The sequence below is a fragment of the Coniosporium apollinis genome (assembly GCF_000281105.1).
Source record: "Coniosporium apollinis CBS 100218 chromosome Unknown supercont1.20, whole genome shotgun sequence".
Taxonomy (NCBI): Eukaryota; Fungi; Ascomycota; class Dothideomycetes; genus Coniosporium; species Coniosporium apollinis.
Window position 1 is genome coordinate 66,489 of NW_006913282.1, and position 26,294 is coordinate 92,782.

The following is a 26,294-nucleotide window of genomic DNA, read 5'->3' on the forward strand; positions in this document are numbered from 1 at the left end:
ACATTTGAGTAAAAATGATAACCTGCGGCGACGAACCGTGTGATCTCCATCCACCCTTTTCATCATTACAGCCCTAGTTTCAAGCCCATCCCGAACGCCTCCCAGAAATAACGTGAAGCTGAGCAGCAAAGAACGACTGGGAACCTTCCCAGGAATATGCACATGGCAAACAATAGAAAGAATGTAGCGCCATTCCCAATGCAAATTACTACATGTGGTAGATCAGGACGAGAAGCAATGCAAAAAAGATAGCTTAGAAGACGCCAAAGCCGCCGGCAAACCAGGTAAACGAGAGCACAGTGATGACGCCCATGCCGCCAATGACGGTAAGAGCCTGTCGCTCGATGGAGCTGATACCGCCGTTCTTGAGGCAGGTGGCGCAATTAAACTCTGCAGGATTGTGATGGTCAGCTGTGTTCACAGTTGCTGCGGCTGGGGTGCAAGAGGGAGATATATGGAGAACTTACGAGCCAGCGGCGTATACTTCTGCGGCTGATACATCCCGAACGAAAACTGCCTGAACGGGGCCAGATACCCGGCCGCCGGTGCCGCACTAACCTCGCTCTCGGAATCGTAGATGATGAGGGTATAGGTCGACGTTAACAAAGGATCCTTGTCGTCCGTGTCCTTCGTGTTCCACACCAGCGATCCCGTTGGCTCCACCGTCTGGTTCAACGCCAGGGTATAGGTCGCCTGGTTCGCGGAGCAGGAGGCTAGGATGTCGATGGCCGTAGGCGTCACCTCGAGAGAGGTGTAGTTCCAGGCGAAGCTTACGTAGTCTCCGATCTTGTAGTATTGGGCCCCGCTAATGGCGGCGGGCGTGATCATCGAGATGCCGCCGGCAGGTAGACGGGCATCGAACTCAGTGGATGTGGCGGTGTTGTTGCCTGCGGTTCGAGTGCCTGACCTGGCCGACCCAGTCGCCGTTATCGTCCCTGTCGTTCGTCGTGTACCGGTGGTCGTTGCTGTTGACTCTGAGTCTGGAGAGTCTGAGGTGGCGGCTGCTTCGTCGGATGTTGGTACTGCTTCACTGCCCGATGCTGTGGCTGTGGCTGTCTCTTCTGCGGCGGTGGTTTCGCTGGCAGCGGCGGACTCGGCAGAGGTCTCTTCTGCCGTTGGCTCCGCGGTTTGGCGGGCTGTGGTTGAGGACAGGTCAGATGGTAATTCGAAAATGCCGATACATCATTGGAAATGTCAAGACCCACCTGTTGCTGTGTTCTGCCGTCTATATAGCATGGCCTCTATGTTTTGTACCGCCTTCAATTCGCCGAGTGATTCGGGCCATGGCCATGCCGATGTGAGGGAGGAGAAGGCGACGACGGTTGCTATGAGTTGTGTTGGCCGCATTGTGGGTTGGGGCTGCGTGCCTATACGTCAAAGTCGTCCCGCGACAACTTTTCAAGACGCAAACAGAAGGTATATATGATTGTGTCCAAATGGATTGAGGGGTACCGCTCGCTGCTATTCGACTTCGACTCAACGACTACGTGTTTTGGTGGTTGAGGACGCAAAGCAGGAACGCGCGTCACCGAAAAGTCGTATAGCTCCTTGCCTCCTTTCGAAACGAGTGACTGAGTAAGCAATAGAGACGCTTGAGAAGTCTACACAAACGACCTGTCCGGTGGGTGAATGATTTTAGTAGAGAAGGAAACGAAAATGGGTGGTGGACAAGATTGGGGCGACGGCAAGTTGGTGTTGCTGGTTCAGCCTCCCTCCTGCATTTGCTGACAGGGGGCAACTTTCTGGGGTAACATTCAAGGATTACTTAAATATTGAGTTGCGGACCTTTGTAGATACACACTTGTTACCGTCCCGCAGAGCATTTCCTAACTCACCCTCGATCCCGGCACATCTAATTTTAACTCCGTCGCCATCGTGAACATCACCATCGCGAACTACGAGGATGCAATTCTCCACCTGCCGGGATAGTGCAAAAACGCTACAAAGTTCCTCATGTCGATGGTGAAGCTGCGTTAGAGAGAGAAGCCACCACGACTGGAAACACCACATGCAGGTGGCCTCGAGTGCGGTTCCCTGCAGCTGCCAGCCTCCCGGCGACCTTCCATTCGGGATATCCGCATAGTGAGGCTGGCTTCAAATTCCCCTTGAAAACTCAATTTGAGAACAAAGCCGGTTGTCTGTACCTCGTTTCCTCCAATCTGCACGGTTTGGAACAATCATACAGGACTGGACCTGTGACGCATATCAGTGGGATTGGGCGCATCCAAGGCAGGATTAGAGTAGAGCATTATCTTCTCACACTCCACACCCTTGTCTACGGTCAGTAGTCTAATCTCCTCACCCCCAAACGTGAGATTCTCTGCGCTAGTGACCTTCGAAGCAGTGTTCATGTTACTTGCTGCCTGTCTCGTAGATGCATTGTTGACAATGACACGTCCTACTTGACCATCCCCAGTAGTTCACTTTGAATGCTATGAATCTGCAGTGCTATAAAGCACGCCTCAGAAGCGTCCTGATGAGAATGCCTAGCGACCGGCGCTGTTCGCATAGATCATATAAGGTTAAGCTAGCTGTTGACACAACCTCTCTTCGGGCTGCTGTAGTTGTGCGTATGCCGAATACGATAACAGCTACGACTAGGTTGCTCCGGAGTAGACTCTTGAAATTCTTCAAAGGCGGTGTAGAAGCTGCGAGCAGTCCAGGTCCATTTACACTTGCAACAACCCTGCTCGGCACACGTATCGATCAAACAGTATTGCACTACCGAAGAAGAGCAGACTAATGGCGTACATCTTGACTTTCTCAGGATGTAATCCATTATGGATTGATTTTTCTGTCTCGATATTGAGGTGTAGCTTCTGATACCAACCCACGAGCGACCTGGAGCGATCTCACGAGCTACATAGCCGTCTGGTTTTAGCAATGTGTATCTGCTGGGAGCGACACATGCCGCCGTTTTTCAATAGCGATCGTTGGGGTGAAGCTGATGGAATAGTAAGCGAATGCCGACTCAACACGGAATAAGACCAGAATTCGTACCAGGATCAAAATACTCCCAGACGCCATCCCAGGCCCTTAAGGATGTCCCCCAAGACGGTTTACCGGTCTCTCTACCGACCGCCCTACAGAGCGAAAGAATAGCCACTGAGACCTCCCTCCAGCTTTGTCCGGTTCCTTCCCCGCAATCCCTCTCTTAGCCCCCTCTACCCCCTCTGCCTCCTCTGCCCCCTCTACCCCTAACCCACACATCCGGTGCACCCGGTCCATTTGCGCTCGTCCACCTCAGCCTCCTCAGCGGCTCCCTCTGCCTCTCAACCTCGAGTTCCAAAATCCCCTCCCCCTTCTCCACCGCCTCGCCCACGGGCGTATGCCCCAGCACCGGCAAACTGACACTCGTGCCGCTGACCCTCCTCCCTCTGATCCTCCTGACCTCGCCCGCACACCGAATCTCGTACGGATGCGGCGGCTGCATCAGCAGCATGCGCCGCCAGCACGCCTGCCGATGCTCGAGCAGCGACTCGCGGAACTCGTCCCGCATGCTGAGCCACAGCCTCTGCGTCCCGTCGGCGCGGCACTCCCAGCCGATGGTGAAGGGCCGCTGGAGGAGCGGGTTGAGCCGTAGCCGCAGGGGATCGGGCCGGGACTCGTTGTCTGCTACTGCCACTGCCGCTTCTGCCGCTGCTACTTCCGCCGCTGCCCTTGCAGCCGGGATATGGTAAATATCCTCAAATCCTGGAAGGTTGATGGTCTCTGGAAGTGCTGCGCTAGTGCCCGTGCCCGAGCCCGTCTCTGTCTCGTTCTCCGCCGCGATTTCCGTCTCCGTCGATGTGTCATCGCGGTAAGGCACCGGCCCCGGCTCTGCCCGAAGGAAAAGCGCGAATTGCAGCGCTGGTGACTCGGCTATGAGGTCTCGCCACGCACGGCTGACGCGCTGGACGCGGAGAAGGAGGTCCTTCATGGGGAGGTGGAGGAGGATGAGTTCGTGGAGCTCGGTGGTGCCGAGGACGCGGTCTTGCGCGGGGTGTGGGGACTCGGTGTTTGTATCGTGGTCAATGTCGGCGTCGGTGTCGATGCCGTGGTTGGAGGAGGCCATGATTATAGCCTGGTATGTTGGGGAGTAGAAATATGTGGTGGGTTAATCGGTGAATTGTGTGGTGGTGAGGTGGAAGGAGAGAAACAGGACGGTCGGGGAAGGTTACATAGGAGGACGAAGGAGTAGGATCCCAGGTGAGTATAGAAGGCGCTGCCCTGGCGGGCCGTGAGGTAAACACTTGGGTTGGGTGGCAACCTGACATCCTGCTAGCTCTCACCCCATGAGGATGGTGGGGTGAAAGAGGGGAGCTTGGAACGGCAGGCGGCTCGGGCAGTGCCGCCGCGTCACTCTCTGCAAGAGGCTGAGTTGCGCGCTGTGTTCTTAGACGGTAAGGCAAACATAACTGTTAACAAAAGCTAGTGTCCCTGAGATGTTCGGTTGAGGAAATTTAACAACATTTATGGACTGCTCTCCCCTATCCCCTATCCTTCTCCTTCCCATCACCATACCCGTGACCTTCAACCTGTCCCTTGTCACTCGGGCGTCTAGTAACCGTACTATCCTCCTAGTCCAACTGCGCCTGTCCCCTTCCTCGCCTCCTCCCCTTCCCTCTGCCCTCCCTCCTCTGCGCCTCAATCGCAACCCTCTTCCACCCGCCCTCATCCCTATCCTCCTGCATCTCCGGCCACAGGATCTGCTTCAGCACAACTGCTCTGACCATCATGCCAAACACCCAGCCCCACGTCGCGATGAGCAGGACCGTCAAGATGCAACCGAGGACGCGGAAGCCGGTGTTCCCCTGCAGCGCGGTCGCCACAGCGAATGTGGCGGTGATGAGCGCCGTGTTGGGGAAGATAAACGAGTACCACGACATGGCGAAGTCCATACGGCGGTCCGAGACACACGAGTAGTGGGCGCCTAAAGAGACGAGGAAGAACCAAAGAGCCAATCTACAGCATCATACATCGTTAGCTTCTACGCAGGGGTCAAGGTACCAGATCTATACGGGACTACAGGAGGGGTAGCACGAACCCCCAAAGCCAGATCCCCCACCAATTCGCCATAACCGCCGATACCTCCCCCGCAAGTCTCCCATTCCCCATGAAGCCCTCCGGAATGACCTTCGGCAGCGTCTGAGCCATCGCAATGATGCTCGCGGTCGTGAAGCCGGATGGCCCGACGCTGATGAACATGCCAGGCCGCAGACTCTCCGTCGGCAGCTTCTGCGTCATGAGGCGATAAATGAATGCCGCGTAGACCATAAGCGCTACCATGAAGCCGACGCCCTGGAGGATGAAGCCACTGACGATGACTTGGATTGCATTTTCGGGGGAGACGTGCGGGCACAGGTTGCCGGCGTAAGGGCCTACGAGTAGCAATGGGTATGCAGGGAAGATCCAGACAGGGGTCATGCGGGAGATTGTAAAGGTTTGGGTGGACCATCTGGGAGGGTTAGTCTCTATTGAATGACGATTTATGGAGTAACTGTTATGAAGGTGAATGATAGGAGGAGAGAGGCCACATACATGATGAGGTAGATCCCGCAAGAGAACAGCATAGCTAGAGCACAGTATATCCAATACATAACGACCATAGTGTTTTCCAGCCAGAGCCCAGTCCTGTCCCCGACACCATACTGCACGACGTTGATCATGACCGTGCCGAAGCTGATGACAGCTGCCGGAATGAAGAGAGACTCAGTCGGATGGAGGAAGCTCGACTTGAAAGTGGAAGGATATAGGTAGAAGCGCGTGCTAATCATGAGGACGTTGAAGATGAACAGAACGATGTTCAGAAGGAAGAACGCGCAGCCAATTCCGTATATGCCGTTGAAGCGATAAGGTACTGGAATTCGCGGTTATTATATTAGACCTCGTGGAACCTGAAGGAGCAACTAGTACATTCCCAGTACAGGATGGTCGTAAGGCTGCACAAGGGCAGCAGTTGTACGAGGTTGCATAGCATTGTATGAAGAAATTACCCACCAGAACTCAGCACGTTGGCAATTCCCCCAGTCGCCATAGTCATAGTAAACCATGTCCAAGTAAAATGCCGCACCCTCTCCTTCAGCTTCAGCCTCAGCTCGCTCCCGACCCACGCATCTCGCCCATAGTCAGCCAAGCTCTGACTCCTCTTCTGCTCCAAGTCCTGCCCCTCATCCGCCATTTTGCTCGATTCGTTGTCGAGGGGCATAGGCTGGCGACCGCGCTGCTGCCGTCGGCATGCTGCAGCTTGGCTAGGTTCTGTCGAGGAGGTTGAGGGTTGAGACGACTCGGCAGAGTCGGCTTTTTCGATGTCTACATCTTTATGGTGGCGGCTGAAGCGGCGCCCAGCGTTTGACATCTGCAGACCGGAAGGAGATCACGCGGGTTCGGTCTCGAAGTGGGGGTTCTGGGGCTCGGTGCGTGTTCGTTCCAGTTGATGGAAGTTGGTGGAGGGTCTCTTGGTGGAGGAAAGCCATGGGATAGTCTGCGGAGGAAGACGGCAATGCGGAAGATAAGTGTGGTACATGGTGTAGGCTAGAATATCAGCTGCTTCTTCTTGTTGGCTGCTGGTGTGGTTGAGGCTCTCGGCGCCAACGGGGATGACGCAGGATGCCGGAGAGAGCTAAGGCGCTAAGGCGCTAAGGCTCTGAGGCCAAGTACATCACGTGATATCTGGTAATCTCCAAGCGAGCCTTGGCGATCCAAGCTCACACATCAACGAAAACCTCAGTGTGCACGGCAGCGACGACTTCAAGACACCGACGCCCAAAGCACTGACTGTCAACCGCCGAAATGGCTATCAAGCACAACCAGCAGATCCGTATGTCCTTTGCCCTATTGACAATGTCCTGTACAATGGGCCGCTCCAGCTACCGACTTTCAATCCCACCCTCAACCACCGCATTGTCCAGAGACAAAGTCAGACACTAACAAGTCCTCCAGCGCACAACCACTTCCGCAAGGACTGGCAGCGCCGCGTGCGCGTGCACTTCGATCAGGTAATTCCCCTCTCACATCCATGAGAGCAGTGGCGCCTGCAACAGCGAGCTCGACCGCAAAAAAAAAAACCACCGCTCTAACGCCCACCTCAGCCCGGCCGTAAGCAACGCCGCCGGGACGCGCGCAAGACCAAGGCCGCCGCCATCGCACCCCGCCCGGTCGACAAGCTCCGCCCCATCGTGCGATGCCCGACCATCAAGTAGTACGCTGCCTATCCTCTACACCAACAGCGCGCAATGGCTGCTAATAATAGTCCCCTACAGTAACCGCCGCGTCCGCGCCGGCCGCGGCTTCTCTCTCGCGGAGCTCAAGGCCGCCGGGATCCCCCGCAAGCTCGCGCCCACCATCGGCATCTCCGTCGACCCGCGCCGGCAGAACCTGTCCGAGGAGTCGCTCAAGGCGAACGTCGAGCGCCTTCAGGAGTACAGGAAGAGGCTGATCTTGTTCCCGCGCCGCGCGGGCCAGACCAAGAAGGGCGATGCCTCCAAGGAGGATATCGAGGCTGTCAAGAGCGGCAACATTGTGCGTCATTTGCCGGCTGTCAAGAACACTTTTGAGGTCGAGGAGGGCGCGATTGGCGATTACGAGGGCGAGGAGAACGCGTATATGAAGCTTAGGATTGCGCGCTCGGATGCACGCCTTGTGGGTGTGAGGGAGAAGAGGGCGAAGGCAAAGGCTGAGGAGGCTACTGCTGCTAAGAAATAGATGTGAGGAGGTGGTTCGGCACTGTCTGCATGTACTTCGAGTTGCTAATGGAAGCAGATGTACGCCAAAAATGGTTCATGATACCCTCTAGGTGATTCAGAAAGATCATCACATGTCAATTGCAACACTTGTTCTGAGTGAGGTGCTTGCTATGGATGCTAACGTAAGGCCCAACGCAAGCTCCCCCTTATACATAGGTGCACTCCCCCACCGTAACCCACGCCCAACCGCCCCACCCTAGTTGTTCCAAACACTACTCGACCTTCCAAAAACCCACCCACTCGGCGCCTCCTCCGCGCCATCATCCCCGCCGCTCCCCACGTACATCCATAGCTTACTCAACTGCCGGACCGTCCTCCCACTCCCCTCACAAACCGCATTCTGGGAATCATCCTGCACGCTCATGCGCCTCCCATACCTGCTCGGCACCCTCGAGATGATGAGATCCTTGTTGCCTACACTAAGGCTTCGGGCCCTGCGCTGCGCCGTCGCGGTATCGACGTCGACCATCTGGTCCAGGAACTTGTTCATCAGGGGCATTGTAGGGCTGTCGTCGGTGGCTTCTTCTTGGATGGTAAGCGTCGCTCGCGCGGAGGATAGCGGGAACATGGAGTCCAGGTAATGTTCGTTGAAGAGGTGTCCGCTCGCGCCTTTGTAAATGAACACGCGGCCTGCGTAGCGGTGCCCGGGGCAGTGGCGGGTGTTGTAGAGCACGCCCCAGCGCGGAACGAGGTCCAGCTCGTTGCAGTAGTGCTCGATGGTCTGTATCACGGTCGTCGGCTGGAGGAGGAGCGGGCGTAGGTCCCGCCGGGAGGGGGACAGCGTCCCAGACGCCGCGGGGCTGCACAGCGGGTTGTTGAAGTGCGCGGCGGCGGAGCCGAAGGTGTAGATCTCGAGTTTGGAGATTGCGCGCGAGGGCAGCTCGGCGTACATCCTGTCCAGGGCGAGGGAGATGACGATGCCGCCTTGGGAGTGCGCGAGCACGACGACTTTCTCGATGTTGGGATCGAGGATGTGTTGCTTGAGGCATTCGTAGGCGACGCGTACGTCTGTGGTGTTGTAGGAGAGGCACCGCTGGATCAGGCACTCGAGGATGTCGCCCACGATGCCGTACGAGCGGTTGTGCACGCCTGTGATGGGCCGCTTGAAGGTCGCGGCCAGCCTGTTGCAGGTGTGTTGGACCAGGGTGCGGCTGGTACCGATGCCGTTTATGAAGAACCACTTTTCGGTGGGGTGTTGCTTGTAGCCGGTTAGGTCGACGCGGGACTCGATGATCAGGGGCCCCCACATGCGCTGCTGAATGAGGTAGACAAGCGTGCAGACTGCCGTGCCGCAGACGATGGTCATCCAGCCTCGGAGGAAGAGGATGGCGGGAATGGTGACGAGAAGGAGGAACCATTGCAGCAGCGCCAGGATGACTGTCGAGACGACATCGAGCCAGGATCCGGGTTGCTCATCCTCGACGCCCGGCAGGGGAGGAAGTTGTCGAAAGGGCAAGATGGTGTTCGGTAGGTATTTCAGGTTCTTACACAGGATCTGGAGATCGATTAGGAATAGCCGAAAAGGACTGTGAAGAGCGCTGCGATCGCTGATGGCCGCGGCCTCATCGAGCGTTTGCGAAGGAATGAAAGCCACGCGTCCCATGATGATGCTAGGAATCTTGAGGATGAGGATGATGTAGCACTTACAAGTCTCGGTCGATTGCAGAACGAGTGATACTCCGGGTGCATCGCGCCTGCCTTCCTTGCGGGCAACGTCGGTTGACGGACTGTTTTCTGACATATTCGGCGACTCGGACGAACGCGGAAGCTGCGACTTGCAACAAAGATGGATTGTAGAAAGACGAGACCTTTGGGAGGACTAGACGGATACTATTACTATCAACCATGCCTCATTTCACATACGTAAGTTGTGAAAGCGAGAGCGTCGTATTGGAAACTTTCACAAAACTCGCATGGAGTTCGAATGTTGCGACAATGTCCGCATTGTAGCTTAATTTTGTGATTAATGATAGTGTTGCAGTAGTCGGTCTCTCCATCTTGACCTGGTGAACCGGTGTTTTGGTTGAAGGCTGGGGCAGGACGCTGTTCCTCATGACCTTGCAACCGCTCCATACTACTGCGCATAGGCGATTGGAGATTCCCTGTCATCGACCAGACCACCGAATCGACACCTCCCAAGGACCTCATGACCACATGTGAAGCTCAAATAGTCCAGGTAAGTCCCTGTCGACCGTCCAAGTGAGATAATGGCCTGGCGCGCCCCATATGAAAGCGTCTACCTCCTCGACATGCCAAGCCAGGTTATCAAACTCGAGCCGGCTACCTTTCCTCAAAGGCCACCTTTCGGCCTCCATAGCCAGATGGCAAGGTAAGTAAAGGCGACCAAGCCGCAGAACGCGCTCCCAACTTCCACTGCGTGAGCTTGGTGAGCCGCGGGGCTTCCAGCACCACCGTTCGACGGTGACCTCGTCATTGACCCGCAGGATGCCTTGGCAGACATGCGCCGTTCGAATCACCATGCCCCGAGCGGTGCGCGTGCAAACTATCAGCACAATGGAGAGGTTCGTGGTCCCAGTTCTGACAGGCTGAACTGGGATATGCTCCCAAATCTCCTCATAATGAGTCAAATAGCCAGTCATACGACGGGGTCTACGTCCGCGCTCGATATACTGGTTTGCTGCTCCGCCAAGGAACCAGTCGCCTTCGCATATGTGCGATGGCTGATTGATGATGTCTGCACGAAAGAATCGAGTAAAGCCATGGTGCGGAAGCAGATTTTCGCTGGCCGTCTCCAAGCTTCCGGCGGATCCCCACTCCAGGCGATCGGTCGGACCGCCATCGTTTGGTAGTGCTGGCTGGCCTTGTACCATCGACGTCTGGACGTGGATATCGATGTAGTGCCTCCCGACCGACGTAAGGCTCAGCGCGGAGGTGAATGGATTGTTGTCGCCATTGACCTGGGATTGTAAGTACTCTGCCAGGAAGCTCCAGACACGTGGTGGAGCGGAGAGAGGGCACGTACCCAGGCGCCGGATCTTCGCTCAAGGATTGCTGGATTCATGACGGTAACGTCAATGACTGGGTTGGGTAGATAAGACATCTTGACGAGTGGCAGAATTTTCCCAAGTGCTGGACTGTAAGGTGCAGTGTGAGGTCTGAGAAACTACCACATATTCTTCAAGGCGAAAACACTGGGAGTGAATTTGTGAGATCTGACTCGAGACTTGGAGGCTGTGGAGTGGGAGACTTTGGGGTGAAACAGCAGGAAGGAAAGTGAATGAACTGAACGAAGAAAGCACGCCAGAGGCCCGCGACGTCCTCTTCTGGTTCCGGCATGAAGCGAAGAAGCCGCTTTGACAAGAGCGACTGTGATATACGGTCTGCCATATCGACTACTACCACTCCTTAACAACGGCGTCCATTGTCCATAGCTGTGCCCTCATCAGTAGGAGCAGTTACAGCACATCCGACGCTCGTACTCTCAACCCTCTCCAACGAAGGCTGGATGGAGGAAGGCTGGTAGACGAATGCTCAACGGGAGAATGACCGAAACCCGGGATGTCGGGCGGTCACTGTTCCGTCGGATGCAGGGTCGAATCTGAACTGCTGGACCCTTTGCGAGATGCACCAATCGTCGACCAGCGATTCCCACGTCCTTAAATCGCGACATCATGGACTGCCGTTGCGGCAATCCGTAAATTTGCAAGCCATATCGATGGCGCTTAATTAATGGTTCCTTTAGATGGAGTTTCTGTCCTCGCTGTGCCCTCAGGGCCACGCTTTCTTCCTAGCAGCTTCTAACATAGCCTCCATTGTGTGGTAGTCAACGACACGTGCAAACACCACCACGATGCCCAAGCCCACAACCCCACTATCCTCCATCCTCCCTCCCCTAATCTTCGGCACCGCGACCTTCAACTACCAGTACAACAAAGACCCCTACCAGCTCGACACAACCGGCCTTGTGCACTCCGCCCTCACCCTCGGCATACGGGCGTTTGACACCTCACCCTACTACGGCCCCTCGGAAGAGCTGCTGGGCGCCGCCCTCGCAACCCCCCTAGTCCGCGCCGACTTCCCGCGCTCCAGCTACCACATCCTGACCAAAGTCGGCCGCATATCTTCCTCCTCGTTCGACTACTCCGCGCAATGGGTACGACAAAGCGTGCACCGCTCGCTCGCGCGCCTCCAGACACCGCACCTCGACCTCGTATACTGCCACGACGTCGAGTTCGTCAGCCCCGCCGACGTCCTGACCGCGGTGCGCGAACTGCGGCGCCTCCGCGACGAAGAGGGCGCCGTGAAGTACGTCGGCATCTCCGGCTACCCGCTCCCCGTCCTGTGCGCCCTGTCGCAGCTCGTCCTCGACGAGACGGGCGAGCCCCTCGACGCGGTCCAGTCCTACGCCAACTACACGCTCCAGAACAGCCGGCTCGCGAGCTGGGGCCTCGGGCGTCTGCGCGCTGCGGGCGTGGATGTGGTGCCCAATGCTAGCATGCTGGGGATGGGCTTGCTGCGGAGGGATGGCGTGCCGATGGGGAGCATGGGCGATTGGCATCCCGCGCCGCAGGAGCTGAGGGCTGCGATCAGGGAAGCGAGTGGTTTCTGTGATAGGCATGGTGAGCGGCTTGAGGTGATTGCGCTGCGCTGGGCGCTCGAGTCTTGGCTTTCTGCTGGTGCGGCGGTGGGGTCCAAGGGGGATCTGGCGTCGGGCGTGCCGTGGACCGAAGAGGCGAATGAGGCGGTTGGAGGAGGGAAGCTAGGGGTGAGTGTTATGGGCGTCAGTAATGGGGAGGAGTTGGAGAAGACGATGCAGGTTTGGCAGAGCATACTGGATGGGTTGAAGGGCGGAAAGGAGAGGTGTATCAGGGCCGGGAGGTGGGAGAGGGATCACGAGTGGAGCTTAAACCGGAAGAAGGCGGTACTAATACTCGCCGAGGGGGTGAGGGAAGTGCTGGGGGAGTGGGTCGATTACACCTGGGAAAGCCCGCCGCCGGATTTTGTGAATGAGAGGGACAAGGATAGGGAACAGGAGCCCTGAAAGCCGCCTGGATGTCCACTATCAAGGGCGACCTTCATCCTCACCAATGCTCAATGACCCGGTCAAAGCCCCTGGCACTTTGTCCTCGCTGTGGACCGTTATACCGATGTCAACTCGAAGAGTCCCGTGTGAGAGCAGGTATCTTGTAGATATCTCCGTTGATGATACGGGTTACTGGGACGAGAAACATCTCGCCAGTGCCGTCGCTTCATTGTCGTTCGCCCGGTAACAGCAGCTTTCGGAGTCTCTGATCCTTCAAGTCATTTGGTCATGCCATCGTATTAGCAGTCCATGCTGGATCGGAGACTCGCGCAGCGCGCTCATGAGACGTTGGTGTGGACCAATCAAGAGATGGGTCACGATATTCGTCGGTAGCCATGATGGGAACTGATAACACAATATATCCAATTATCAAAAGCTTCGTTGATTAGGATGGCCTCCGCATAGTCGCCATGATCACCCTGTTTCTAGACTAGATACACATCTGTCTTAGGCCTTGCGATATCGTCAAGCCTTGCTTAGAACTGGAAACCATTGATCTTGCTTCGCTACTTTCAACCGATCACTTGCCCGGCTACTGGACTTGCAGAGGCCCTTGAGCCTCACGACAGAACTGCGGAGGGCTCCCGTCCTCGACTATCGACTTGTCGTATAAAGCCGCTACCATTACAACGACACCACTACCAATCAAATATCACATTCAAACTAGCCAATCATCGATAGATTATTAAGGAAACAGCTAAGAAAGGTTCGATATGTACACTCCAGAAAAGGAAGGCGCGCCGCGCGCGCTGCAGGAGGTTAGTTCTGTCGCCCAACAACTGAGGGTTGACTTCGCCCGCCGACACTCACGTGTTCAGATGGTGGGAGACAACTCTCGCGATGAGCGTTGGCGTGCCCGCTTACAGCACATCGACTATCTGCGAGTCCAACTAGCCGTTGCGCTGGAATCGGCACAAGACCGGGCCAACGACATCTGGACATGACTTTCCTAATTCTGGCAGGACGCTTCGGACATTCCAATCCCTGGGTTCCTTCTACAATGACTTGAGGACGAATCGGAGACAAACGGACTGCTCTTGTATCCTACGGCCTTGTCAGACACCCAAGTAAATCAAAACATCCGAACTCCATTAGGACTCGATACCTGCCCCAACCCCGGCGTACTCACTACCGCCCCCTACGGCAGCAACGTTCAAGTCCATAGCCAATTCCATGGTTCTGAACGTGCCGAACGCCAGTGTGCATCATGATAGTGGAGGTGAACTATGAGCTCGGTTCTGTACCGTAGAGGACTGCATGACACTGGTGACGAACAGAAAACAGGCGCATACGTGACACATAAATTCGCGTGACACTCACGTCTTGAGGATCTGATCACATTCAGCGGTGCTGTAGATTGTAACTACCTCTCGCTAATAGATGTCTAAATAAAGCTTACACCAATTTGTCTCCAGCACAATGATGCGCGTGTTCCCTCCGTGAAATTGCGTGCTTCATCGGCCTTACTGAACGTCGCGTCCATGAAATGTGGCTCGTGAAGCCAGCGGTTAACTTGCACCGATCCACCTCCAGCTACGGTCCACCTCTAGCAGCCGAAGACCCTATCCCTAACGTTCACGAAGACGCTTCTCCCGAACGTAAGCCTCCATCACATCCATCCACATCTTAGCGTCCAACGCAGGCATCTCGGGTCTCGCACGTTGCGCCATTATCGTTCGAATCTGCTGCATCTCCACGTTCATGCCCTCGGAGTTTGCATGGCGCTCTTGTGTGAACCAGCTAGGCATGCTATCCTCGTCGGTGTCGATCTTGATGAATTCAGGAAATAACGCGGAAAACCGCAGTGTATGCTTCTCTCTTGTATTGGAGAGTGAGGCTTTTCCTGAGCGCTCTCGAAGGGTGTTGATAGCGGAACCGCTTATCAAGGAGAGAGGATTACTACTCGAAGCCAACGACGCAAAACAAGCGCACAAGACGGGCTTGGAATTTGGTTTTGTGGTACGCACACCAATTCTGTGCGATGAGTGTACGGTCCGTACACCTACTGCGAAACGTGACTGACTCGTACTTGTGAAATCTGAAGCGCACGAGGTCTACAGTCTGATCATGCCTTACCTCTCGCGGACACTTCGGACTACGACATCGAAGTCAAACGCGCGATCCTGCATGCCTAGCAGGTCCAAGGACCGCACCTGCCTATAAAAACTTCCGGAATCGGTTCAAAGCCTGTGTGAGGGACCCCACGAGGATGCACGAGGAACGCACTCACGGCCAGCTTTCAGTTCGGTCCGTAGGCACGCTTGCCAAAGAACACGCTTCTCAAAAGGGTAACAGCCGCGCTTCCGTAGAATGACGCAGTTGAAGTCCGCGATATGGTCCAGAAGTGATCGTCTGGCGTCCAACAACAAGCGCACGGCGGAAATCAATGTTGGCTCAGTCCGAGAAACAGCCCGGCGCATGACACCGTGGTATGTGAAGCACACGAATGATCCTTTGGGCTCGAAAATCTCATACTCGTTCATCCATAGTGTGCGCGACCGCATATCGGGCTTCTGCAGTTCGCGAAGTTTTAGGAGCTCGGGCCAGGCACATCTCCTAAAACGGCAATATGAGCTTCTTCGTAGAACGTCGCAAGTTCCTAATATGGGGCCCGCAAAAATCCTACCTTTAGGACTAGAGATAGTCCAGACGGATAAGGCGAAGTCCCAAGCTTAAACATAGGGTCCCAAGGGTGATTGCGGACGGCATATTACACCATAAGGTACAAACGAGGCGCAATTAGTCACGGCCTTGGGACATCTCCTTTCGAACGCTTTGATCTGGCCGCCGGATACGCATCCAAGTTTGAAAGTCACTGCTGCGCATAAGCCAAGGAGCGGAGCAACAAATCGCTCTCAGATCGAAGCTGGAGTTGGGTTCAGACTGGGCGCAAGTTGTTGCTTCGACCCTTTGGCCGTCCACTAGCTGACAAAGTCCGAGAGGTAGTCTGTAGATGGCCTTTCCTGTGTTTGGAGCGACTCATCAACCACAGTGTACGCAGACGCGTCCTTTGAATCAACCAGCTCTTGTACCACCGACCAATATACCTTGACGCCGCCTGCAGACTACCCATCGGACGTCGCCAGGTGGCGTAAGGCTATGTTTCTATCGTGCGGCTCCTTCGTGGTCCAGCCTTGCGCAACGGGATACAGTCCAGGTCTCGTCGGCCCGCGGATTGTTCAGGCCAAGACTCTTGCAATGTAACAACCCCTCGAAGCGCTTCATAATGCCTCCGGAGTTGTCCGGCAATACGTGTTTCGTCCAGGCGGCGCATGGAGTTCAGCAGGACAGGCGCTTGGTCGACCGCCGCCCACGGTAAGTAGAAAGTCTTTGAAGCCGTGTGACACTGAGTCGTGGAACGCCAGCTGGCCTTCAGGATTCTTGGGCGGATGATGAAACTCGCAAGCTCAAAGGCTCTCTTCGCAATGCTCGCTTTCTTACTGGAAAGACATGATGCATTCATCCCTCTGATCTTTGGTGTAGTCGTGCTATTGCGTTGATTGAGTGAGCGGTTGATGACGCGCGTCTCAAACGGCAAACTGTCCTCTTGCGGTCGCAGCGCCCGCCAGAAGCCGAGCTCTTCCCGTCAGAACGCGTCGCATTCCGAGACTTTTGCTGCCCGATCTTTTGTGCTCCCTGTCGATCTTGCTGCGCGCCTTGTGAGCACAGCACCAGCTCTCATCGTCGGCCGTTTTTTTTGCGTTGATCGCTCCGACCGGTGAGTGCGGCGTAGTGCAGGGGGTGGATTTCCGGATGCACTGCGAGAGCGTTGGTTGGTTGCGTTGAATGCGACATCCTTGCAGGGCGCTCAGCTGCATGCGGCGACCGTGTCCTCAGGGGCCTGTTGTTGGCCGCGCCACGGCCTTTGGCTGTTTCCTTTCATGTGCTTCACATGCCGACAGCCTTGCGACTGCGCTGCATGGGAAAGGCTGAACGAGAGCCTCCCTTCGCCAGCTGCAGTGCTGCCGGTGAAGAGCCAAGGCGACACATGTTGCAGAGCGCAGACGCGAATGGGAGGTGCTGGTTGGTGGGTGTTCGGGTGGGGGCGCTGTGTGAAGGGGTGGAAAATTGGAAGAGTCAGAGGGCACTAGCGCGCGCACGGGCCAGTAGCCAGACTCTACAAAAGCAGCCCATTTCCCGCCGACGGATTTCGCTCATTTTCGCACTCCCGTTGTTTGACCTGCGCCCCACGTCAACAACAGCCTCCTGTCCACCACCGTCGCAGATCCAAGACGCCCTCTTGTCTGCTCTCCGCATCTCTGTAGGCTCATCCACAAGTGCTCATATCGCACTTTTCCGCTCTCTCGTAAGGTAGCAGGAGGTATCAGGAGCCGCATTTCCCGATTGGGTTAGCGAGGACCGGTTTTGCGACGAGCCTCAAGTCAACTTCGGCTTCGTCCTGCCTTGTCTTCATCAAAAACCAAGACCCAGCTGGCTTTGTCTTTGGTTCCGACATCTTTCTCTGTTCAAATCACTCAGGCAGCGACTGTAGGGGAGACATTCGATTGTTCTTCTCCCACTGACGGTACGACACCTTCCCGCGCGACCGTCGTCAAGATCCTCCACAGGCGCTCATCGTCTTCGCACGCTTCTGCCCTGCGATCTCGAGCCTCGTCGATCTAGTCGATCTCGTCGACCGTCCAAACCCTGCAAAGAAGACATCCTAACGGACCGTGCTTTCGCAGACTGTCGACTTCTGTCTTTAAGCAACAAACAACCTCGCCACCACACACCGCTGTCATGGATAACCAAACCCAGCAGCCGGCGATCATATCCCACCCGGCGAATGCGCAGCAGGCCAAAGCCTTCACTGCACCGACGTCGCTCTCATTCCCAGGAGGAGCCGGCGACTTGACTCCTCCTTCGTCTGAGAAAGACGGACAAGCCCAGAGCAATGGTTGGTTCGCTGTGTGAACGGTCAGTAGCATGGGGGCTAATGCCGCATATCAGGCAACGGGGTGACACCCGCGACTCCCGCTGCGACTCCTGGTGCTGGTCAAGGTGCGAGCGGCATCGTGCCGACGTTGCAGTAAGTAGTACCTTGCACACCTGCTGTTCGATTCAGAAGGTTTATGCATGTCTCAAGAAACATCGTCGCCACCGTCAATCTCGATTGCCGCTTGGATCTTAAGACGATTGCTCTGCATGCTCGCAACGCCGAGTACAATCCAAAGGTATTGTTCTTCACTTGCTGAGAACATTTCTTTGTACTGATTGCTCTGTAGCGTTTTGCCGCTGTGATCATGCGAATACGCGAGCCGAAGACCACCGCACTCATCTTTGCCTCGGGCAAGATGGTCGTCACCGGCGCAAAGTCCGAAGACGACTCCAAGCTCGCGTCCCGAAAGTACGCTCGTATCATTCAGAAGCTCGGCTTCAACGCTCGCTTCACGGACTTTAAGATCCAGAATATCGTCGGCTCCTGCGACATCAAGTTCCCCATCCGCCTCGAGGGCTTGGCTAGCCGTCATCACAACTTCAGCTCGTACGAGCCAGAGCTGTTCCCGGGCCTGATCTACCGCATGATGAAGCCAAAGATCGTCCTCTTGATCTTCGTCAGTGGCAAGATCGTCCTGACGGGCGCCAAGGTGCGCGATGAGATCTACGCCGCTTTCGAGATGATCTACCCAGTGCTATCAGGTAAGCGCGTCGTCACCCAGAGGGAGCGCGGATCTAACCATGACCAGACTTCCGAAAGGCTTAATCGGCTGCGAAGCATCAATCTGTGCACTGGTGACGATCATCCATCAACACCTTGTAGCACCAAGTTCAACCTTCTTGTATCAACATCACCCTTCACGACAACCTCGTCGTCGCTCGTCATCACATGACTTGAGCCCCAGTTCTTCCCTTACTTCTCAAACATCCTTTGCGGCATTGCATGGTGTTCTACGGACTTGTTGCCTCGTGCGTTGGAGGCTTTTTCTTTGGTTCAAAACTTTCCCTCAGTATCCTAGAAGGCTGCACACGCCGGCTTCTACGGCGGCGGTTGGTGCGCTGGTCGATCGGTTGCCGTCGATTAATTTGTTTTCTGCGGGCGTGAGGTATACCCGGCGACGTTGCAGATGGCGAGTGTTGGGAGGAGACTGACAAAATTGAGGAGGATGGCGGAGGTGGTGGCAGGAAAGGGAGCCCTCTGACTGCCTGTGGAGGTCAAGGTTCATGGAAATTGGTTGCATAATGAGAAAAAATGGGATCGAGGCATGGCTTCGGGTGCACTGGGTCGGACGGTGGATCATTGCTTCTTTCCTCATGATGCAACGTGGGAAGGCGATGGTTGCTGTCTTTGCGCTCTGGCTGAACAGCGATATGCTACATAGGTAGTCATAGGAACACTTGCACGATCAAAGACTTCCGCAATACATATGTCTCGTCTTAAGCTGCTCTGACTCTGACACAATCAGCCATACATCACGACACAATCAGCCATACTTCACAACACAATCAGAACGGCCGGCATCAGTTCGTGTCTTCGTGCCTTGGTGCCTCGTTGCAGTCAGCCAAGTCAACAATCAGAACTACCTCACCACTCGCACCAACATCTTACCCACACCATCCCTCACAATTTCTCCGCTCTTCTCCCTCCCTCCTCGCTCTCCAAAACCATCCCCTTCCCCCCGCCCCGGCTCCCATCAAGCGTCCAGCCGCCCTCCGCAAGCCTCTCCGTCGGCCATCCCCACCGTCTACCCCACCCTCCCTCCTCCATCACCTCGCTCTTGTCGAGCAAGATGTCAACAATCTTATCCCCAATCACAGGCGCGAATTTGAAGCCGTGCCCGCTCCCGCCCGTCGCGACGAACAGCCCGTCATAGCGCGGATGATATGTGATCAGGAAGTCGCCGCGCGGCGTGTCGGTGTACCAGCACAGGCGGGTGCGGGCGAAGGGGCGGGCGGCAAGCGAGGGGTGCGTGGATGCGAGGAAGGCGTGCAGGGCCTGCTGGCCTTCCCTTGGAATCGGTTGCTGCGCGGGGCGCTGGTGGGAGGTGCGCGGGACGGAGACCGTGATGATCGGCTCTTCCCCCTCCCTTTCCCCCTCCCCCTCCCCTGTCCCCGCCGCATGGCCAGAGGCGCCAGCAACGCCGCCCCTCTCCGGGTGCGCGATGCGGACGGGATTCGCCCACCCAAACGAATGCCACGCAACCTTGACCATCCCGTCCGCCGACGGCGGAAACACGTACATCCCCGAGCTGAGATCCAGCACCACGGGCGCCTGGGCGAACCGCGCTGCCTCGTCGGCTGAGACGCGCATGTAGCCGATGCATTGCCCCCGTGCGGCCGCGATGCCGCGTAGGTCGAGGAGGGTGGGGCTCCAGGCGCCGGCGGCGAGGATGGTCAGGTCGGCTGTGAGGCTTGTCCCGGAGGCCAGACGGGCGCCTGTGACTTTGGTGGGTGCAGAGGGCGAGGACGAGAAGAGGAGGCGGGCAACGGTGTCGGTGAGGAAAGCGACGCGCTTGGTGGCTGCGACGAGGGCGCGGAGGTAGCGCATCGAGGCCTCGGCGTCGGCCCAGCCGGAGGAGAGGTTGAGGTAGCCGGAGCTGCCGATGGTGCCGCCTGTGTGCAAGGCTGCTTGAATATCGGCTGGTGAGCGGAGAGGCTGGATGTTGGTGCCCTCTCCTCTACTTCTGCCTTCTCCGCCCCCTTCTGCTGAGGCAGCTTCTCTCCTCAGTCCTTCGAGCGCGCGGACATTCTCAAGGCTCTTGACGACGTAGTCCTCCTTCCCCGGCTCGGCGGTCAGGCACAGCCCGACTTCGTGGTAGCGGCCGTCTGCGCCCCATTCGCCGCGCCAGTGCTCCTGTGCTTCTGCCGCGAGGGCTGCGTAGGCGGGGTCGGCGTAGTCGGCGCGGATGATGCGCGAGGAGTCGATCTGGGGGTAGTGGGGTTAGTGGGTGATATAAGCCTCTTCCTTCATAACGTAGGTGGATTCTGTCAATTGAAGGGATTGCTGGGTCGAGGGGCGTAGTGATGATGGGTATTTGACGAGCAAAGTTGTGATGGTAGGAGAGTGGGGATTGTACGCTGGATCCGTCTGGGGCGGGAAACGGGTGCCGGTCAACGAGTGTGATTGCAGTTTTCTTGAAATCTGGGTGCCTGGCGAGGGCGTACGCAGTAGAGAGGCCAAAGGCTCCGGATCCTATTATCAGGATGGAGGAGGGAATGGGTCTCGGTGGGGAAGAGGGGTGAGGAGACTTCGACATGACGGATGCGATGGAGAGGACACTAGAAAGATATTGCACTCGTTGGAACTGAAACAGATGAAAAGCTCTATTCTACAGAGGAAGATAGAAAGGGAAACTACATGGAATCCGCACAATGCGGCTCCCGTCCAGCGATATCGCTGGCGATAGGGTTGTGGTTGCGCAGGCGGGAACGGGCGATGCACGAGCGGCAATTGTCGCTTTGCTCGGCCAAACTGAGCATCCGAAGTCGAGAGATTCGGACGCTTCGAAGCTTGATGCTGTTGACTCGACCCAATCTTGAAAGATCAACAGAGGCGTTTGGATCAGCTCTACTTAATTGCATTGTACATATGAAAGCCGAGCCAGCATTTGAGCTGTGATTGTTCCATCGTTCGCGTCGCTGGCTATCCTCCAACCCAATGCGCAACCCTCCCAAGAACTCACCCTCCTCTCCACAACGACCACCGCAGAAATCCCCCCAAACACCGAAACCGTTACCATACAGACCGCAACCGTACCGTCCGTCGGAATCTGCACCGGCACCAAGCCCATCGGCCGCTCCACCCACCTCAAGTACCCCACCGCGCGTCGTGCTGCCCAGGTCCCGCCGAATCCCCCTGTATCTAGCTTTGGGCACCGCCGTCTTCGGCGGCTTCTACATTTACAGCTTCGTCAACTCTCTAAGAGCCCCCCAAACCAAGCTAGATGTCCCCGCCGACGTCACAGACCGCTATGACGCGCAAGCCAGCTTCTTCGACGCCGAGGTCAACTGGACGGAGTGGTACACGGGCATCAAGAAGCTGCGGAGGAAGTTGATGCAGAAAGCGCACGGGGACGTGTTGGAGGTCAGCGCAGGGACAGGGCGGAACGTCGACTTCTTCCCGCTCGAGAAGTGCAGAAGTGTGACGCTGCTGGATCTCAGCGGGCCGATGCTGGAGATTGCGCGGAAGAAGTGGATGGAGAAACATCCGGCGTACAAGAATGTGAGGTTCTTGCAACAGAGTGCCTTGGAACCTGTCACGTCGCCTGGAGGAGTCGAATTCGATACAGTCATCCAGACATTCGGGCTGTGCTCTACGCCTGAGCCGGAGAAGCTGTTGAGGAATCTCGAGAAGGTTGTCAAGGAGGATGGGCAGATATTGTTGCTCGAACACGGAAGGAGCCACTACAAATGGCTGGATAGGCTGCTGGACAACTCAGCACCGTTGCATGCGGACAAGTGGGGATGCTGGTGGAACAAGGACATTGCTGCTATTATAGGGGCTAGCGAGCTTCAGGTTGTAAAAATCAAGAGGCGCCATCTTGGGACAACGTGGTGGATTGAGCTGAAGCCCCGCAAAGGAGGAGGCAGGGTGGAGGAGGCGGAAGAGGACACGGCTGACGAGCAGCGGCCGAAGCTGGAGCAGCGGAGCGTAGCGGAGCAGCAGGTCGCCAGGAAGTCGGAGAAGAAGTAGTGATGAGAGGTTGGTGGTGGGATGTGTTCAGCAACGATGCGAACCGTCTCAGCCGCCATGTGTCTACTGCCTCCGTGTCTCTCCAGACTGCTCTGCTTGCAAGGACAGCAGTAGAGCGCAGACGGCAAGAGTACATCGGGTAGCACACTCGGGTATATGCCTTAGGCAGCAGCTGAATGCGCCTCGGCATACGATGGTGTCTGACGTTGCGGACATCTGTCCTGGGAGCGTCCAGAGGAGCTCGCAGCGGAAGCAACAAACGAATCGCGTTGGGCGCAAAGCATCCGCCGCTCGTTTGTCGTCGACAGCGAGCCGCGACTGCCGTCCCTGACCTCATGGACCCGGGGACAGTTGTGTCAGGTTGTTGTTCAGCTTCCTGAAATTCCGTAGCTTTATCGGAAGGCGCAGATCTTTTGCTGCTGCCGTTGGAGCCTGGGAGCCTGAAATTTCATCACAGCTGGAGATCACCATGGATCGTCATGGGCCAAGCACGCGACCGTTCCGAGCCCCTGGACGATGCATTAACTCTGCCTCGCACATGCTTCCGCCGAGATCTGCGCGAATCGCAAACTGCACGGCATGCAAATGTGCGCGGAACTGCATCGACCTGGCCCCTTTCCTTCCGCTTTGTCAACGCGGCTGGCCACGCTCTGCTCAGCACTGCGCGGGCCCTTTGGCGAAAGGTCTGGAAGGCGCCTTCTGCCCCTTTGGCTGAAGCTGAAGCCCAAAGGCGGGCCAGCGCCTGCAACGGCGTCGTTGTGTCTGGCGGCGCAAACGCTGGGGTTTGAGGGCGCCGAGCGTTTGTTTCGAACGCCAACCGGATGTTTGCCGGCGTCGTTTAGGGCAGAGCTAAAAGATGGCGCAGAAGCACGGAGCCGACCGGCAGATGGCACCCCTGGCACAGACGGGACTGATGGCGAAGCTGCAGCGCTGTCAGATCTCCGTCTTTGCAGCTGGGAGAGCTGGGTTTTCCTGCCGGAAGTGCGGAAGGGGGAAGCAAGGCGGCTCACGATCAGCACTGCGTCATGCCTGGAAGTTAGTCCGATGCACGCGACGCTGCTGCGAGTTGCCGAGTCAGGAGTCACCCACAGGCGGGATGGGCCAACAGGCAGCAGAGACAGAGCTGTCGTCAGTTTGTACCACTTACCCAAGACTCTCAGTGGTGATGCAGCATAGAGCGGTTTGGCGCAGCAGACGCTTCAAGCGCTTCGCGAGCGAAAGCCAATGTGAGCAGTCTCCCGAGGCAAACCTGTCATCGATTAAAGTTTTTGTGAGCTTTCTCATGAACCCTGACCAAAATGGACGCTTTCACTTCACTACGTGCCCCGCTAGCCTTGTGAGGCTTAGCATATGCCAGGCCCCCAAGCTCGCCTCTCCCCTTCTGGCAATTGCGACACCACGGAACCCGCTCCTTCAGCAAACCCCCCTTCGACTCTCCCTCTATCACCCATCTTTGTGTAGACACGTCTTCTTTTCGCTGTTTCATACGGCTGTATTCACAATCCTCGTCTTTATTCGATATCGCGCGCACCTGTAGTCTACCGACAACGAAGCCGCTGTTGCAGCCATCAGCCGTCTCGCTTTACGTACGCCAGGCGGAAGCGTAGGCGACCTTCCACGGGAAGCCGACTTTTGCAAGCTCGCCGCCCAAGGTTTTCGTCACGTCTCACCCAAGGAACAGCCAGACGGTGACAGCGACGTTAACGCACGCTGCCTTGCGTTAAGCTAACCTTGCAAGACGCGCATCTGCAGCAGCAGAACCGGCCAGTCAAGCAAGGAGGCCGTCTCACCGTAACTGCATCGCCTGCATTCCTCGCAGCCGCCTTCCGGCCAATAGGCGCATCCCCTTGCAAAGCGGCGTGCCTCACACCGCGGTCCGCACAACAAACTTCCAGCTGCGACTCCTGTCAGTCGCGCGACAGAAGCCTATCTCAAGTTTGCCTTGTCGCCATCTCACCCACTCTCACCCGAATAACATCAGAGTTCGATAGCCACAATGCCTTACAACACCAGGAGGAAGTCGCTGTCGCTGCCCATGCTTGGCATCCAGCTGCCAAACAGCTCCCGATCGTCATCCCACCGCTCACCGCCCGCCAGCAACTCTGCCACGCCGCACGAACAAGCACCGCCGACAAAGAAAGTCAAGCGATCTCACAGTCCCTCAATCTCTGCCTCACCTGCGAGCCCTCCGCCCAAGAGAGAAGTGAGGTTTCACGATGAGCAACCGAAGAGCGCTGGAAGAGTGGCAGAACAGACTCCGCCACCGTCGCCAGGCAGAGACTCCGACGTCTACAAGGTCGACACCGATGGTATCAACGACGACATCGTTGTGGGTGTGATTCAGCAACTGGAGAAGACGGGCAACAGGCCTCATCTTCTGAAGGAGCTCGCTGCAGTCCTCGCCAACGGCCTGCCGATCGTCGAAAGGTACGTAGCTCCCCAGGAATGCCCTCATCGGCGACACCTCACTGACTCTTTCACTAGCTCTGCAAACCCATCTGCCATCATCTCGTCGCGTCTGGCGTCCTACCTCAAGCGTCCCTGGACCGCTCTTTCACCCTGCCCGGTCGGCAAGGAGCTGGTCGGCACCCACCCGAAGCGCATCTACTTCTTCCTCACAACCTCGCCTCATCAGTCGATTCCCGACGCTCCTGATGCCGTCTCGGCCGTCGCTATGAACCGCATCATCTCACCTTCACTTTCATCCGCTGCCGACGACGAGGAAGAGCGAGCAGCGCGCACTCGCGAGTCCATGTCGCCTGAGGTTGACCTCTCCTCACCCGAGCTCGGAGACACCGATGCGCACCTCGAAGCTTCACTCGACTCGCTCTCCGGTCGCAGCTCCTCACATCCACCGACTACCACCAACATCGCGCACAACCGTCGCGCTGCCAGTCCTCCGCTCGAACGCGAGGAGCGCGAGTTCACCCAGACAGCTAGCTCACTGCAGCAGCGCAGTCGCAGCCAGAGCCAAGCCACCATGATGGACGCACCGCTTACCGAAGAGCTTCCCTCAGGCGTCGACGTGCAGATGCACGACGCCCTTCCCGGCGCCTCTGACGAGACAGAGGAAAGCGCAAGAATCAAGAACAGCGAAGCCATGATGGCGCTCTTCGGCGAAGGCATCGTCCCGCCAGGCATGAAACTCATCACCCTCAGCAGCCCGTTGCTGAAGCCGCAGCTGACTGTGGAAACGATGATCTCGCTCGAGGAGGACCTCGGCGACTTGTATGACCCCGCTCAGATCCGCATGGGGTACGAGTCTCCAGCCAGAGATGACGAATTCAATCTGTCGGCCTATTACGAGGAGATGGGCTGGCTCAAGGAGATGAGGAGTCCGGAGGCTGTCGATGTTGAGGAGATGGAGTCGCTGTTCTTGGAGAAAGAATGGAGGTTGTGAGACGTGTGCTGGCATGAAGAGGAATTTCCGAAGAGGAGGGAATGGCATGAGGAGATTGTGGACAGAAATCTGGCACTCAACGTGCCATCTGCGGCTGTGGGATATCTGATACCCATCATCTGAAGCGCCGGACGCTGGCATATGGTCTCTCGCTGGCAGTCTCTCTCGGTCTGTATCACGTGCTTTTAAGCATGGCTGGCACCTTCCGCCCATCACCCCTATGGCTGGCGCGGCGGTATCTACCTGGGCTGGCCGCGCTTTACTGGCACTGCTCTACTGGCGCTGAGCGAAGAAGGAGAAAAGCAACCTTTGTGCGAGCTTTGAAGTTGGGGCGATATCCTAGATACTTCTCCCCTCAAGGGGCCAAAATCGTTAGCGAATAGCGAATAGCGGATGATAGAAACGTATATGTTAACTCTACTCCATATGCTTTTGTGGCTCTCAAATTAAGTGGTTGCACATTTGACTTTCCCTATCGCCAATTGCCGTTGGGAA

At 56.6% G+C, this 26,294-nt stretch overlaps 11 protein-coding genes across 11 annotated transcripts; 5 read left to right on the forward strand and 6 right to left on the reverse strand.

Moving 5' to 3' along the window:
- Positions 1-253: 253 nt before the first annotated feature.
- Positions 254-1,347, reverse strand: W97_04500 (uncharacterized protein; the record flags this gene model as incomplete). The annotated part of the gene is made up of 3 exons (XM_007782389.1): positions 254-390; positions 468-1,136; positions 1,206-1,347. 3 exons carry the CDS (start codon positions 1,345-1,347, stop codon positions 254-256), a joined length of 948 nt encoding a protein of 315 aa, XP_007780579.1.
- Positions 1,348-3,154: 1,807 nt separating this feature from the next.
- Positions 3,155-4,054, reverse strand: W97_04501 (uncharacterized protein; the record flags this gene model as incomplete). The annotated part of the gene is made up of 1 exon (XM_007782390.1): positions 3,155-4,054. The coding sequence occupies one exon, from the start codon at positions 4,052-4,054 to the stop codon at positions 3,155-3,157; it is 900 nt and encodes a 299-aa protein (XP_007780580.1).
- A 505-nt stretch (positions 4,055-4,559) lies between these two features.
- Positions 4,560-6,160, reverse strand: W97_04502 (uncharacterized protein; the record flags this gene model as incomplete). The annotated part of the gene is made up of 4 exons (XM_007782391.1): positions 4,560-4,944; positions 5,027-5,437; positions 5,521-5,839; positions 5,980-6,160. The coding sequence occupies 4 exons, from the start codon at positions 6,158-6,160 to the stop codon at positions 4,560-4,562; spliced, it is 1,296 nt and encodes a 431-aa protein (XP_007780581.1).
- Positions 6,161-6,771: 611 nt separating this feature from the next.
- On the forward strand, positions 6,772-7,683 carry W97_04503 (50S ribosomal protein L13e; the record flags this gene model as incomplete). Its single annotated transcript, XM_007782392.1, has 4 exons — positions 6,772-6,799; positions 6,922-6,977; positions 7,071-7,180; positions 7,242-7,683. The coding sequence occupies 4 exons, from the start codon at positions 6,772-6,774 to the stop codon at positions 7,681-7,683; spliced, it is 636 nt and encodes a 211-aa protein (XP_007780582.1).
- Positions 7,684-7,920: 237 nt separating this feature from the next.
- Positions 7,921-9,465, reverse strand: W97_04504 (uncharacterized protein; the record flags this gene model as incomplete). Its single annotated transcript, XM_007782393.1, has 1 exon — positions 7,921-9,465. The coding sequence occupies one exon, from the start codon at positions 9,463-9,465 to the stop codon at positions 7,921-7,923; it is 1,545 nt and encodes a 514-aa protein (XP_007780583.1).
- A 403-nt stretch (positions 9,466-9,868) lies between these two features.
- W97_04505 (uncharacterized protein) lies at positions 9,869-10,785 on the reverse strand (the record flags this gene model as incomplete). The annotated part of the gene is made up of 2 exons (XM_007782394.1): positions 9,869-10,642; positions 10,708-10,785. 2 exons carry the CDS (start codon positions 10,783-10,785, stop codon positions 9,869-9,871), a joined length of 852 nt encoding a protein of 283 aa, XP_007780584.1.
- A 750-nt stretch (positions 10,786-11,535) lies between these two features.
- On the forward strand, positions 11,536-12,726 carry W97_04506 (L-galactose dehydrogenase (L-GalDH); the record flags this gene model as incomplete). Its single annotated transcript, XM_007782395.1, has 1 exon — positions 11,536-12,726. The coding sequence occupies one exon, from the start codon at positions 11,536-11,538 to the stop codon at positions 12,724-12,726; it is 1,191 nt and encodes a 396-aa protein (XP_007780585.1).
- Positions 12,727-17,508: 4,782 nt separating this feature from the next.
- Positions 17,509-18,472, forward strand: W97_04507 (TATA-box-binding protein; the record flags this gene model as incomplete). Its single annotated transcript, XM_007782396.1, has 5 exons — positions 17,509-17,665; positions 17,719-17,797; positions 17,855-17,942; positions 17,994-18,408; positions 18,456-18,472. 5 exons carry the CDS (start codon positions 17,509-17,511, stop codon positions 18,470-18,472), a joined length of 756 nt encoding a protein of 251 aa, XP_007780586.1.
- Positions 18,473-19,327: 855 nt separating this feature from the next.
- W97_04508 (uncharacterized protein) lies at positions 19,328-20,963 on the reverse strand (the record flags this gene model as incomplete). The annotated part of the gene is made up of 2 exons (XM_007782397.1): positions 19,328-20,632; positions 20,784-20,963. The coding sequence occupies 2 exons, from the start codon at positions 20,961-20,963 to the stop codon at positions 19,328-19,330; spliced, it is 1,485 nt and encodes a 494-aa protein (XP_007780587.1).
- Positions 20,964-21,364: 401 nt separating this feature from the next.
- W97_04509 (uncharacterized protein) lies at positions 21,365-22,399 on the forward strand (the record flags this gene model as incomplete). The annotated part of the gene is made up of 1 exon (XM_007782398.1): positions 21,365-22,399. The coding sequence occupies one exon, from the start codon at positions 21,365-21,367 to the stop codon at positions 22,397-22,399; it is 1,035 nt and encodes a 344-aa protein (XP_007780588.1).
- A 1,996-nt stretch (positions 22,400-24,395) lies between these two features.
- On the forward strand, positions 24,396-25,799 carry W97_04510 (uncharacterized protein; the record flags this gene model as incomplete). Its single annotated transcript, XM_007782399.1, has 2 exons — positions 24,396-24,826; positions 24,884-25,799. The coding sequence occupies 2 exons, from the start codon at positions 24,396-24,398 to the stop codon at positions 25,797-25,799; spliced, it is 1,347 nt and encodes a 448-aa protein (XP_007780589.1).
- Positions 25,800-26,294: the final 495 nt, after the last annotated feature.